At 43.5% G+C, this 14,473-nt stretch overlaps 1 protein-coding gene across 22 annotated transcripts in view; it reads right to left on the reverse strand.

Annotated features, from left to right (window-relative positions):
- The window catches only part of LOC114673139 (uncharacterized), a 60,851-nt gene that overhangs the window by 25,214 nt on the left and 21,164 nt on the right, over positions 1-14,473 (reverse strand). For 8 of the 22 annotated variants that reach the window (XM_077971301.1, XM_077971300.1, XM_077971302.1 and 5 more), the window contains exons 4-5: positions 1,715-1,818; positions 77-306 (exon numbers count right to left, since the gene is read on the reverse strand). The exons of 4 other annotated variants lie outside the window; for them this stretch is intronic. In XM_077971301.1, the coding sequence (XP_077827427.1) occupies positions 77-286 (210 nt within the window). In that variant the 5' untranslated portion in view covers positions 287-306; positions 1,715-1,818. Of the gene's footprint in view, positions 1-76; positions 307-1,714; positions 1,819-6,997; positions 7,202-7,544; positions 7,665-14,473 lie in introns of all 22 variants that reach the window. 10 more of the 22 variants (XR_013406590.1, XR_013406585.1, XM_077971299.1 and 7 more) reach the window with 7 other exon arrangements.

The following is a 14,473-nucleotide window of genomic DNA, read 5'->3' on the forward strand; positions in this document are numbered from 1 at the left end:
GACAAGTCCAGGCAGATTGGCACGGGCAAGACCCAGCTAGAAGAACCCGATTCAGCCCCGGCCGCTGCCTGCTCACCTGCGGCCAAACACTGACCCCTGCCGACCGCCCAAGGGAAGGCGGCGCAAGGCCCAGCTCCGGGAGTGTTCGGGGGCCCTCGCGGCTGGAGCGGGCGGGGGAACGCTCATCGCGCAGGCAGGAGCCTAGGGGGCTGGGGTCACAGCGCGTCCCCCTCCTAGAACCTCGAGACCTGAGTGACTGCCTTGGCCACCCAGGGTGACGTTGCATCACCTCCTTCGCTCACCTGGCTTTTGACAAGAGAAAGGGGACAGAGCTGAGGGTTTTCCCTGCCCTGGGCCCCGACCCCAGCATCTCCTGGGTTTCTCCTTGCCGCGCAGCCCCCCACCGTGTTTGAGACTTGAGGCTGGAGGCCTGCCCTTTCTGTCCTGTCTAGGGTGCTGGCCACCTGGAGCAGGTGGGGGGGCGTTTCTAGGGCTGGATTTGAGTCTCGTATGGGGCAGATGGACCAACTCTAGACCAAAGGCCACTTGCTGGGGCTGAGGGGACGCTGTGGCAGTGCCACCAAATACGGCTGCTTCTTGCCCCTCCTGGCTGCTCCCATCCAGATGGGTCCAGAGATGTTGTCCCTGCAGAAGGAGCTCACTAAGGACTCTTTACCTCTTCCCTCCTTGTTCAGAACTGAGAGAGAGAGAGAGAGAGAGAGAGAGAGAGAGAGAGAGAGAGAGAGAGAGAGAGATGGGGGAGTTCTCTAGCATCCTATGCAGGGCTCAGCATTTTATTCTTTAAGATAAAAACAAGGCAGACAGGCTTGTTAGCAATTCAAATATATTGATTTGGGAGGATTTTTTTTTAATTTCAATAATATTTAGAAAGTAACAACATGCTTTCAAGAGTAAGGATTGATGTCAGGTCCTTTATCTTATTCTCTCCAAATCAAGAATCTCCATTTGCAATGGAAGGGATCTGACTCTTAAGTTTCCTGTGAAAAGGGAGGGAGGGAGGGAAGGAGGGAGAGGAGGAGGAGGGTGGAGAGGGGGAGTTGACTGAGCTGACCACTGCTCAGGGTGAGAAGCCTGTAGCCAGTTGCCTGTAGAGTGAAGGCAGTTGAGCCTGACAGGAGTAGGCAACTCTCATTTACAATGCATAAAGAACTTTCTAGTGCATCCTTGGGTCATCTGAACTTCAGTTTGACCCTTTGAGGTGGACCTGGATGCTAGTGCTATTCTCATTTTCAGATCAGAAAGAGGGAACTTGAGGTCAGGCTTAGTGGCTCACGCCTGTAATCCTAACACTTTGGGAGGCCGAGGTGGGTGGATCACCTGAGGTCAGGAGTTCAAGATCAGCCTGGTCAACATTGTGAAATCCCATCTTTAGAAAAAATAAAAAAATTAGCCAGGTATCTGACACACACTTGTGATCCCAGCTACATGGGAGGCTGAGGCATGAGAATTGCTTGAGCCCAGGAGGTGGAGGTTGCAGTAAACTGAGATAATACCATTGCAATCCAGTTTGGGTGGCAGAGGAAGACCCTGAAGAAGGAAGGAAGGAAGGAAAGAGGGAAAGAAGGAAGGAAGGAAGGAAGGAAGGAAGGAAGGAAGGAAGGAAGGCAGGCAGGCAGGCAGGCAGGCAAAAACCCATCTCTACTAAAAATACAAAAAATTAGCTGGGCATGGTGGCGCATCCCTGTAGTCCCACCAGGGGCTAAGCGGGGAGGATCTCTTGAGCCTGGAAGGTTGAGGCCGCAGTAAGCCCTGATTGTGTCACTGAACTCCAGCCTGGACGACAGAGTAAGATCCTGTCTAAAAACAAACAAACAAACAAATAACAACAACAACAAAAACATGATAGACCGACTGAAAAATTTACGGTTTCAGGTTCCACATTGCAATTAACCTTTAAGAAACTACACTTGTCCAGTTTTGGTGTGTAATCTAAGAAAAATATCCACAATTATTTGAAAAGGCTATTAAGATAGTCTTCCTTTTTTCAACTACATAACTGTGTGAAGACAGACTTTTTTCATATATTTCAACCAAAACAACCTGTCTCAACACATTGAATGTAAATAGAAGCAGGTATGAGAATGCAGCTATCTTCTACTCAGCTCTAGACATTTAACAGACAACAAAAATCCAAAACAATGTCACTCTTCTCACTAATTCTTTTGTTTTGGAAAATACAATTATTTTTCAACTGCTACTTATGCTAATATGTATAGCATATGGTTTATTAATGCTATTTTAAATGAATTAATACATATTTTTAAAATTTCTGTTTTACTTTCTAACATGGTAAATTTAATGGATATTGAATATAAGCACACAAAAACAAAAACAAAATACATAAACAAGAGCTATTTGGGGCTATTTCAGTAATTGTTAAGAGTCTAAAGGGGTTTTGAGGCCAAAATGTTTGAGAATCATGGAGTTATCTGTGAAGAAAATATCAACTTTTTTCTCTTTTTTAAATTGAGCTATAATTCATATACCATAAAATTCACCATTTAAAAATATATGACTCAATGTTTTTTAGCAGATTCACAAGGTTGTTCAACAATCACTACTATCCAATTCCAGAGCCTGTGCCTGTGTGCAGCCATTTCTCATTGCTCCCTACTTCTAGCCTCTGACAACCACAAAGCTCAGTGAATGTGCCTATCTGAATATTTAATATAAATGGAATCATATAATATGTGGCCTTTTGTGACTGGCTTCTTTCACTTAGCATAATGTTTACAAGGTTCATCCATGCTGTAGCTTGTATCAGTACTTCGTTCCTTTTTATGGTAGAATAATATTTCACTGCATGGATAGACCACATATTTGTTTATCCACTCATTGATTGATAAACACCTGGGTTGTTCCCTGATATGGTTTGGCTCTGTGTCCCCACCCAAACCTCACCTTGAATTGTATTAATCCCCACATGTCAAGGGTGGGACCAGGTAGAGGTAATTGGATCATGGGGATGGTTTCCCCCATGCTGTTCTCGTGATAATGAGTGAGTCTCAGGAGATGTGATGGTTTTATAAGCATCTGGCATTTCCCCTGCTTGCACTCACTCCCGTCCTGCCGCCCTGTGAAGAAGGTGCCTGTTTCTCCTTTGCCTCCTGTTTCTCCTTTGCCTCCTGCCATGATTGTAAGTTTCCTGAGGCCTCCCCAGCAAAGCGGAACTGTGAGTCAATTAAAACCCTTTCCTGTATAAATTACCCAGTCTCAGGCAATTCTTTATAGCAGTGTTAGAATGGACTGATACATTCCCACTTTTTGGCCATTATAAATAATGCTGCTATGAGCATTCATGTATACTTTTTTTTTTTTCTTTCCTTTGAGACAGAGTCTCATTTTGTTGGCCAGGCTGGAGTGCAATGGCACAATTTCGGTCCACTGCAACCTCCACCTCCCAGGTTCAAGCAATTCTCCCATCTCAGCTTCCTGAGTAGCTGGGATTACAGGTGTGCGCCATCATGCCCGGCTAATTTTTGTATTTTTAGTAGAGATAGGGTTTCACCATGTTGGCCAGGCTGGTCTCGATCTCCTGATCTCATGTGATCTGCCCGCCTCGGCCTCCCAAAGTGCTGGGATTACAGGCATGAGCTACTGCGCCCAGCTACACATTTTTTTTTTTTTTTTTTGAGACAGAGTCTTGCTGTGTTACCCAGGCTGGAGTGCAATGGTATGATCATAGCTCATTGCAGCCTCCAACTCCTAGGCTTAAGCAATCCTCCCACCTCAGCCTCCCCAGTAGCTGGGATTATAGGCATGTACCACCACACCCCGCTAACTTTTTATATTTTGTAGAGATAGGATCTCATTATGTTGCTCAGGCTGGTCTCAAATTCCTGGGCTCAAGGGATCCTCCTGCCTTGGCCTCCCCAAGTTCTGGGTTTGTAGGTGTGAGTCAATGCTCCTGGTCTCATGTACAAGTATATATAATGTTCTCAGTTATCTTGGGTATATAGCTAGCAGTGGAATTGCTAGGTCTTATGGTAACTCTATGTTGAACTCTTTGAGGACCTGCCAAACCGTTTTCCACAGAGGCTGCACCTCTTTATATTCTCACTAGTAATTTATGAGGGTTCCAATTCATCTACATCCTTGCTAATACTAGTTATTGTCTTTTTGACTATAGCCATGGTAGTGGGTTTGAAAGTTTTGATTTTCATTTCCCTAATAGTTAATGATGCTGAGTTTTTTTGTTTTGTTTTGTTTTGTTTTTTTTTAGATGGAATTTCGCTCTTGTTGCCAAGGCTGGAGTGTAGTGGTGCAATCTTGGCTCACTGCAACATCCACCTTCCAGGTTCAAGCAGTTCTCTTGCCTCAGTCTCCCTAGTAGCTGGGATTACAGGCGCCTGCCACCACACCCGGCTAATTTTTCTATTTTTAGTAGAGGCGGGGTTTCACCATGTTGGCCAGGTTGGTCTCGAACTCTTGACCTCAAGTGATCCACCTGCCTCGGCTTCCCAAAGTGCTGGGATTACAGGCATGAGCCACCATGCCTGGCCGACGCTGAGTATCTTATCATGTGCTTCTTTGCATTTGTATATTTTCTTTGGAGAAATGCTTATTCCAGTCATTTGCCCAAATTTAAATTGGGTTATTTGTCTTTTTATTATTAAATTTTAAGAGCTCTTATAGGCTGGACGAGGTGGCTCACTCTAATCCCAACACTTTGGATGGCAGAGGCGGGAGGATCGCTTGAGGCCAGGAGTTCAAGACCAGCCTGGGCAACGTAGTGAGATCTCGTCTATACAAAAAAATTTAAAAACTTATCCAAGCATGGTGGTGTCACCTACAGTTCCAGCTACTCGGGAGCGAGGTGAGAGGATTGCTTGAGCCCAGGAGGTGGAAGCTGCAGTGAGCTATGATGATGCCACTGCACTTTAGGCTGGATGACAGAGCAAGACCCTGTCTCAACAACAACAGAAAACAGCTCTTCTATCTTCTAGACACAAGATCCTTTCTAGATCTATGATTTGCAAAGATTTTCTCCCATTCTGTGATTTATCTTTTAACTTTGATAGGGCCTTGACACTCAAATTTTTAATTTTGATGAAGTCTAATTGATCTATTTTTTCTTCAGTTGATTGTGCTTTTGGTGTTGTATGTAAGAAACCATTGCTTAATCCAAGGTAATAGAGGTTTACACCTATGTTTTTTCTAAGAGTTTTATAGTTTTAGTTCTTTCTTTCCTTTTCTTTCTTTCTTTCTTTTTTTTTTTTTTTTTTTTGACAGAGGTTTGCTCTTGTAGCCCAGGCTGGAGTGCAGTGGCACCATCTCAGCTCACTGCAACCTCTGCCTCCCGGGTTCAAGCGATTCTCTTGTGTCAGCCTCCTGAATAGTTGTGATTACAGGCATGCACCACCATGCCCGGCTAATTTTTTGTATTTTCAGTAGAGACAGGGTTTCACCATGTTGGCCAGGCTGGTCTCGAACTCCTGACCTTAGGGGATCCGCCCACCTCGGCCTCCCAAAGTGCTGGGATTACAAGCGTGAGCCACCGCACCCGGCCTAGTTTTAGTTCTTATCTTTAGGTCTTTGATTAGTTTTGAGTTAATTTTTGTAGACAATAAAAGATAGGAATCCAAATTCATTCTTTTGCATGTGGCTATCCAGATGTCCCAGCACTATTTGTGGGGGAAAAAATTATTTCCTCATTTAATTATCTTGATACCTTGACCATAAACATACAGGTTTATTTCTGGACTCAATTCTATTCCACTGATGTACATGTTGATCTCTGTGCCAGTACCACATTGTTTTATTACTGTAGCTTTTGAAATTGGAAAGTGTAAGTTCTCCAACTTTTTTTTTTTTTTTTTTTTTTTTAGACAAGATCTTGCTCTTTTGCCTAGGCTAGAGTGCAGTGGCACTATCTTGGCTCACTGCAGCCTCAGCCTCCCTGGGCCCAGGTGATCCTCCCACCTCAGCCTCCTGAGTAGCTGGGACCACAGGCGAGCACCACCACACCAGGCTAATTTTTGTATTTTTTTGTAGAAACTTTTTTTTTGTAGAAATTTTTTTTTTTTTTTTTTTACCACATTGCCCAGACTGGTCTCGAACTCCTGAGCTCAAGCAATCCACGTGCCTTGGCCTCCCAAAATGCTGGGATTACAGGCATGAGCCACTGCACTGGGCCAAGTTCTCCAACCTTGTTCTTTTTCAAGATTTTTGCAGCTGGATGATATAAACTTTAATCTTTTTTTCATGCCAGGTGATGAGTACATGGGTGTTTGTTATATCATTCTCTTCACTTTTCAGTACTAGCAATGTACTAATAGAAAGGATGACATCTAAGTGTATAGCAATTAAATGACTTAAATGAGTTAATAAATGTAAAACATAGAAAAGTATCTGGCCCCCTCCATACTGTTAGTTGCTGTTGTTGTTATTCTTTTAAGTGAAAATTTTTAAAAGCATCTTTTGCTACTAGACTATCTGGGTTCAAATACTGTCCTGTCACTCCCTGATGGTGTGATCTTGGGCCCGTTATCAAACCTCGCCAAGTTCTAATCTGTAGAATGCGGATAATAACCTTAGTCTCAGAGAGTTGTTGTAGGGATTAAATGAGATAAAGACACAATTAAATCAGATAATGGAGATTATAGGAGATGCTTGAACCCAGTAGGTGCTAAACTATTATTTGCCTTCCTATAAGTCTGCAGGGAGCGATCAACTTAGTGAAAAGCCTAGCAATCATTCCACAGAAAGGACATGAAAGAAATGGAGCAGGAAGCTGTTTTTAAATATCCAAAAGCCAGATGTGGAAGATCTTTTCTGTGTACTCCAGAGAGTGCCAGGGCTCCTGAATTTCAGGAAGCCATTCTGGCCAGTCATCCCCAGCCCCCATTCTTCTGGGAGAGCCCTTAATGCTCCGTGATCATCGTGCCAGCACTCCCCAATTCGGAATTATAATTATTTAGGTCTTAGACGCCCCCATCGGTTGGTCCCATTCCATAAATATTTACAAAGCGCTTACTATCTGCCAGACACTATGTGTGCTACACCCTGGGACTCCTGGGTGAATGAGACACTGCTCGTATTCTCCAAGTCACAGTCCAGCAGAACGCCAATTGGTGAAAGTTTGGAGGAGCCCCATTTCTGCTCCATGTAGCCGCTTGCAGTCTCCTCCTCCTTCCGTAAAAGCCTTTAGTTTCAGAACCAAGGCAGCAGATACTTCTCCCTAGTAAATTACCAGACCCAAAGAGAAAGTTTCAGGACCGGCAGTCCAAGCGCTTCCTGGCAGAGGTCCCAGGCCTGGCAATACGCGGCTTTCTGAGCGAGGAGCACCCTCTAGTGTCTGTCCACGGTAAGGCGGGTCCAACGTAAAACCTTTCAAACATCCCTATTTATTGCGAAGAATTTCTTCGCTTAGTTGAGTGCTGCTCATGGTTAAGCTGCTTTCAGGTCTCCGCCATAAGACAACAACATTGACAGTTTAAAAAATAATAAATACCATAGTTGCCAACATCTTTTGAGCACTTACTATGTGCCAGGCCCTGTGTTAATTGTCTTACATGGCTTACCCAGGAGGCAGGTACTATTAGGATGATGATGTCCCAGATATTGATGAAGAAACTGAGGCAGGTGGGGCAGCCAGCTCAAGCAGTCAGACTCCATAACCATGCGCTTAATTTTTTGGTTTACTGTCAAAAAGAAGCAACAACCAGGGGCAATACCAAGATAGTTCTAGTCAAATTTCTCCTGGTTATTTGGGCGAATTGTAATTTAGCTAAATCCAGCAGATTTATGTCAAAATATCAAATATGGAATGATGATGAGCCTTTCTCATGTTCATACTGAAGGGAGTAGCAAGAAAAAAATCTAGACTAGGGTTTTCAAACTGTGGATTGTAACTCGTTGATGAGTTGGGTAAACAATTTAGTGGATTTTTTACTAGCACTTTAGAAATTGAAATAGCCGGGCGAGGTCTGCAATCCCAGAACTTTGGGAGGAGGCCAAGGTGGGCAGATTACTTGAGCTTAAGAGTTCAAGACCAGCCTGGGCAACATGGAGAAACCCCATCTCAAAAAAAAAAAAAAAAAAAAAAAAAGCCGGGCATGGTGGCGTGTGTCTGTAATCCCAGCTACTTGGGCGCTGAGGGGGAAGGACTGCTTGAGCCCAGGAAGTCAAGGCTTCAGTGAGTCGAGTTTGCACCACTGCACTCCAGCTTGGGTGACAGAGAATGACCCTGAAAAAAAAAAAAAGAGAAAGGAAGAAAGAGAGAGAGAGAGAGAAAGAAAGAGAGAGAGAGAGAAAGAGAGAGAGAAAGAAAGAAGGAAAGAAAGAGAAAAGAAAGAAAGAAAGAAAGGAAGGAAGAAAAGAAAGAAGAAACTGAAATACAGTCATGTGCCATTTAGCAAGAGGGAAACATTCTGAGAAATGCATGGCTAGGTGACTTTATCGTTGTGATAACATCAGAGTATACTTACACAAACCTAGATGGTATAACCCACTACACACCTAAGTTATATGGTGTAGCCTTTCGCTCCTAGGCTACAAACTCATCCAGCATGTTGAGTACTGTATACTGAATGCTCTAGGCAACTATAACATAGTGGTGTTTGTGTATCTAAACATAGAAATGGTACAGTGAAAATATGGTATTATAATCTTTTTTTTTTTTTTTTGAGATGGAGTTTTGCTCTTGTTGCCCAGCCTGGAGTACAATGGTGGGGTCTAGGCTCACTGCAACCTCCGCCTCCTGGGTTCAAGCGATTCTCCTGCCTCAGCCTCCCGAGTAGCTGGGATGACAGGCGCATGCCACCAAGCCCAGCTAATTTTTGTATTTTTAGTAGAGACAGGGTTTCTCCACATTGGCCAGACTGGTCTTGAACTCCTGACCTGAGGTTATCCCCCTGCCTAGGCTTCCCAAAGTGCTGGGATTACAGGCGTGAGCCACTGTGCCTGGCCTGGTATTATAACCTTATAGGATGACTACCATATATGTGGTTCATTGCTGACCCAAACACTGTTATATATCACATGACAGCATAACAAATCAGGACTATACTAGCATGCATAACGAGGCAGTACATATTCTCCTGCCCCACCTGCCTCTCTCTCTCCACACACACGTGATACATGATATATATTTAAGTGACTCAAATCTTCCATCCAGAAACCTTTCAAGAAGGTTCCACCTGGCAGCCCACTCCTATCCTGAGGTTACTGATTGCCTTAGGCAGTTTGAGCTGCTATAGCAAAAATATCCTAGACTGGGCAGCTTAAACCACAAACACTTCTCAGAGTTCTAGAGGCTGAGAAGGACAAGGTGAAGGCGCTGGCAGATTTGGTGTCTGGCGAAGGCCTGCTTCCTGGGTTGTAGATGGTCATCTTCTCAGTATCCTCACATGGCAGATGGGAGTCTCTTTTATAAGGGCTCTAATCCCATTCATGAAGGCTTATGACCTAATTACCTCTCAAAGGCCTCACCTCCAAATACCATCACACTGGAGATTCTATTTCAACATATACATTTTGGAGACAGATAAATGTTTGGTCTACAACATTGATGAAGCACTACATCGTTTGCATCTTCTCTTTCAGCCAGGGTGAGAAGCAGCTTTCCCACCCAGCACAGTGCTGTGGATGTGTGGATGCTTTGCTGATTGGGTTGGAGGCATGCTAGGCCCCTGTCCTGTCACTCTCCTCTGCCCCAGCACACAGCAGCTCCCCAGTTGCTCCACTGATCCACCATCATTTCTCCATAATTTTGTATGCACTCCTTGTCCACACATATATGAGCCTTTACTTATCCTTTAATATCCACTTGACCAGGTGAACTTATCATGATGAATGTAAAATATTCATAAAATGGTACAAAAAAGTGAGCATGTGTGATTATGTGCTTTTTTCTGTGGTGAGGGTCTGTAGCTTAGGTAAGATTCTCACAGGAGTCTGTGACCCCCAAAATATTAAGAATTAACCACTACATTTGCCTGGAAGCCCCACAGGGTCAGGATCTATCTCTTTTATTAATCTGTTATTTCTCTGTCATGTGTTTCTAGCTGACAAACACATAGTAGATATTCGAACACCGCTAGTCCCTAAACACTTCTGCCTACTTCTGCTGTCACCACCTTTATTCAAGTCACTATTTGTCCCCTTGACTACAACAGCAGCTTCCTAAATGGTCTCTATTTCTGCCTTTGCCCCCTAGAAGCCATCATTCATACAGCAATGTGATCTTTAAAATCAGATCATGCCACCCTCTTGCTTAAAACCTTTCAGTGACCTCCCATTACACCTGGAATAAAATCCAAGCTTCTCACTCTGATGTCCCAGGCCTGGCATCATCTGGCTTCTAGCTGGCTCTCTAATCTCATCCTACACCACTCTCCTCTCTTCCTCTGCTCTGGCCACATCTAGCCAAGTTCCTATTCCTCCAATGTCCCAAGCTCTTTCTTCCCTGGCTTGGTAAAAGGTTCTTGGGAAAATCTTCCAGAGACGAAATCACCTTCAAACCAATTAAATATACACTTAAGTAGGTGAAGCAGGAGAATTGCTTGAACTCAGGAGGTGGAAGTTGTAGTAGCCGAGATCATGCCACTGCACTCCAGCCTGGGCAACATAGCTAGACTCTGTCTCAAAATATATATTAATAATAATAATAATAATAAAGCTAGATACATCTAAAAGTTTGAATTATAGAGCCATTTCAGTACTTCATTTGAAATATTAAGTACATGGTTGGGTTTTAGACATGTATTTTATTTATTTATTTATTTATTTATGTTTTTTTGAGACAGAGTCTTCTCTGCTGCCCAGCTAGATGCAGTGGTGTGATCTTGGCTCACTGCAAGCTCCACTTCCTAGGTTCAAGTGATTCTTGTGCCTCAGCCTCCAGAGTAGCTGGGACTACAGGTACATACCACCATGCCCGGCTCATTTTTGTATTTTTAGTAGAGATGGGGTTTCATCACGTTGCCCAGACTGGTCTAGAACTCCTGGCTTCAAGCAATCCACCTGCCTTGGCATCCCAAAGTCTTAGGATTACAGGCATGAGCCACTGCACCTGGCCTAGCCATGTATTTTAAAGGGATCACTGTGGGGCTTCCACTTCTGCGCATGAAGGATAAACTGTTGTAGAGATTGCTTCCCCCACCGCACACACCCAAAACTAGTAAATTAAACAAAATATATGAAACAACTGTTTTCACTCATTGGACAGCAGGCAGTGCAAGACTAAGATCTCTGAGAAAAGAAAAATAAGTTCAGCCTCACCAGAGCCCCAACTTACTACAAGGAGACAGTGAAGAGAGTGCTACATGGAGTACCCAAACAAAGCCCCGTGGTCTCACTGAGTTTAGGAGACAGGGTTTAGAGTTCAAGGACGTGAAGGCAGCTAGAATTTGTGGGAGAGAGTGCCAGAGAAGCAAGAGCTGCATGGGGGGAGAGAGAGAGAAAGCAACAAAGTCTCATAGATCATTAGAGATTCCCTCAAGTCTTTGGGGACTGATCTACACAGGTGTGGGGTGAAATTCCAGACGGTTAGAAAAAGTAAAATCAGAAAGCAGAAGACTGAACAAGTGTTGGAGTTTACACAGGGCTGGGCACAGTTTGTGTTTCCATCAACCAGAGTGAAGAGACCTCATAACACACAGGTATTGGGTAGAGTCTTCAGGAGGATAGAGACTTAGTGGGGCTAAATTATTAACAGCTCTAGAATAGAGGCCAACCTGGGCTTTTCCTAACAAAGCTTAATAGCAAGACTTAAAAGAAGAAAACAAATCACAAGTAACTTAATTATAGGCCAGGACAAAATTCAGAACTCTGTTTTTTTGTTTGAGTGTTTGTTTTGTTTTGTTTTGTTTTGAGACAGAGTCTCACTCTGTCTGTCACCCAAGTTGGAGTGCAGTGGCATGATCTCGGCTCACTGCAACCTCTGCTTCCTGAGTAACTGGGACCACAGACGTGTGCCACTATGCCCAGCTAATTTTTGTATTTTTCTCCAGTACTCTTTAAAAGAATACAACAATATCTTGCACTCAACAACCCAAAATACATGATATTCAGCATCCAATAAAAAATTGCCAGGTAGTCAAATAAATGGGAAAAAATTACCCATAACCAGCAGATAAATGAAGCAATAGGAACAGACCACAAAATTCAGAGATGATGACATTAGTAGGCAAGGATCTTAAAATAGCCATTATAAATCTCATAAATTATGCCCAAGGGTATAAAGAAAAACATAAATATGATGAAGAGAGAAAAGAAATATATTTTTAAAGTACCCAAAATGGAACTTCAAGAGATGAAAAGCATATGATCTAAAAATGAAAGATGCACAGGAGGAATTAACAGCAGATTATACACTGCAGAAGCACTGCATAAGAAAAGATTGGTGAATTTAAAAATATAGCAATAAAAACTATTGAAAATAAAGCACAAAAAATCCACAAAAATAACAGAGCATCAATGACTTATAAGATAGTATCAAAACCAAGACACATCATAATCAAATTATTGAAAATGTTGACTGGGCACGTGGCTCAAGCCTGTAATCCCAGCACTTTGGGAGGCCAAAGTAGGTGGATCACTTGGGAACAGGAATTCGAGAGCAGCCTGGCCAACACAGCAAAACCTTGTCTCTAGTAAAAATACAAAAATTAGGCGTAGTGGTGCACGCCTGTAGTCCCAGCTACTCAGGAGGCTGAGGCAGGAGAATTGCTTGAACCTGGGAGGCAGAGGTTGAAGTGAGCTAAGATTGCACCACTGCACTGCACTCCAGCTTGGGCAACAGAGTGAGACTCTGTCTTAAAAAAATAAGTAAGTAAAAACAAATAAAAGAGGCTGGGCATGGTAGCCCATGCCTGTAATTTCAGCACTTTGGGAGGCCGAGGCAGGCAGATTACATCAGGTCAGGAGTTTGAGACGAGCCTGGCCAACATGGCAAAACCCCATCTCCATTAAAAATACAAAAATTAGGCTGGGTGAGTTGGCTCACACCTATAATGCCAGCACTTTGGGAGGCTGAAGTGGGTGGATTATCTGAGGTCAGGTGTTAAGAGACCAGCCTGGCCAACATAGTGAAATCCTATCTCTACTAAAAATACACAAATTAGCCAGGTGTGGTGGCAGGTGCCCGTAATCCCACCTACTCAGGAGGCTGAGGCTGGAGAATCACTTGAACCCAGGAGGCGGTGGTTGCAGTGAGCTGAGATTGCACCATTGCACTCCAGCCTGGGTGACAAGAGCGAAACTCTGTCTAAAAAAAAAAAAATGCAAAAATTAGCCGAGCATGGTGGCACATGCCTGTAATCCCAGCTACTCGGGAGGCTGAGACAGGAAAATTGCTTGAACTCAGGAGACAGAGGTTTCAGTGAGCCAAGATCACACCACTGCACTCCAGCCTGGGCAACAGAGTGAGATTCCATCTAAAAATAAATAAATAAATATTAATAAAAATTAATAAAGAAAATCTTAGAGTACCTAGAAAAAAATGAACACATTACCTAGAAGAGCAAAGAAGACAAATACAATGGACTTCTTGTCATAAACTATGCATACCAGAAGATAATGGAATAACATCTTTAAAGTGCTAAAATAAAAACTATTAACTTAAAAATTTTTCCATCTTTAAACTATGAACATGAGAGACCTATTAGCATCCTGTACCTCATAATGTCATGAACTGAGATGGGTACAACATCACATCTGTGGTTTTCATGCCAAGAGGTATGCTTATATATTTAGTCATGAGGGATATCAAATTCAAATTGAGACGCATTTTACAAAATAATTGACCAGTGTAATAAATTACTTGATTCCATTTTTGATGTTTGACTGCTGAGTTTTCAAGTCCACAGCCCCACTCCTCCTTTCCCTTTTACCCAAAACCTGGGCAAGCCAATAATAAAGGCAGAAGCTGGGCATGGTGGCTCACACCTCAGCACTGTGGGAGGCCAAGGTGGATGGATCACCTGAGGCCAGGAGTTTGAGACCAGCCTGGCCAACATGGTGAAACCCTATCTCTACTAAAAATACAAGATTAGCTGGGCATGGTGGCGCATGCCTGTAATCCCAGCTACTTGGGAGGCTGAGGCACAAGAATTGCTTGAATTTAGGAGGCAGAGGTTGCAATGAACCGAGATTGCACCACTGCGCTCCAGCCTGGGCAACAGGGTGAGACTCTGTCTCCAAAATAATAATAATAATGATAATAATAATAATGCCAGGGTACTCTCCTCCTTTAATGCCAGGGTACTCTCCTCTCTTGCACCAGTAGGGAAATTCAAACCACAAAACCCTGGCCTGTGCATCAGAACCCTCACCCCGGCTTTACTCCCTAACAATAAAACCCAGAGCCACTTGCCTCTCCTTGTTCTCAAGCTGTTTTTAGGCCTGCTTAAGAGCCTGCCCTGTTCTGAACAGAAAACCTCATAACACGAGTAATAAGCTTTTCCAAACCCTCCGTATGTGTGTATTTGGCATCACCAATCTTGACGTC

Source organism: Macaca mulatta, chromosome 16, assembly GCF_049350105.2.
Source record: "Macaca mulatta isolate MMU2019108-1 chromosome 16, T2T-MMU8v2.0, whole genome shotgun sequence".
Taxonomy (NCBI): Eukaryota; Metazoa; Chordata; class Mammalia; order Primates; family Cercopithecidae; genus Macaca; species Macaca mulatta.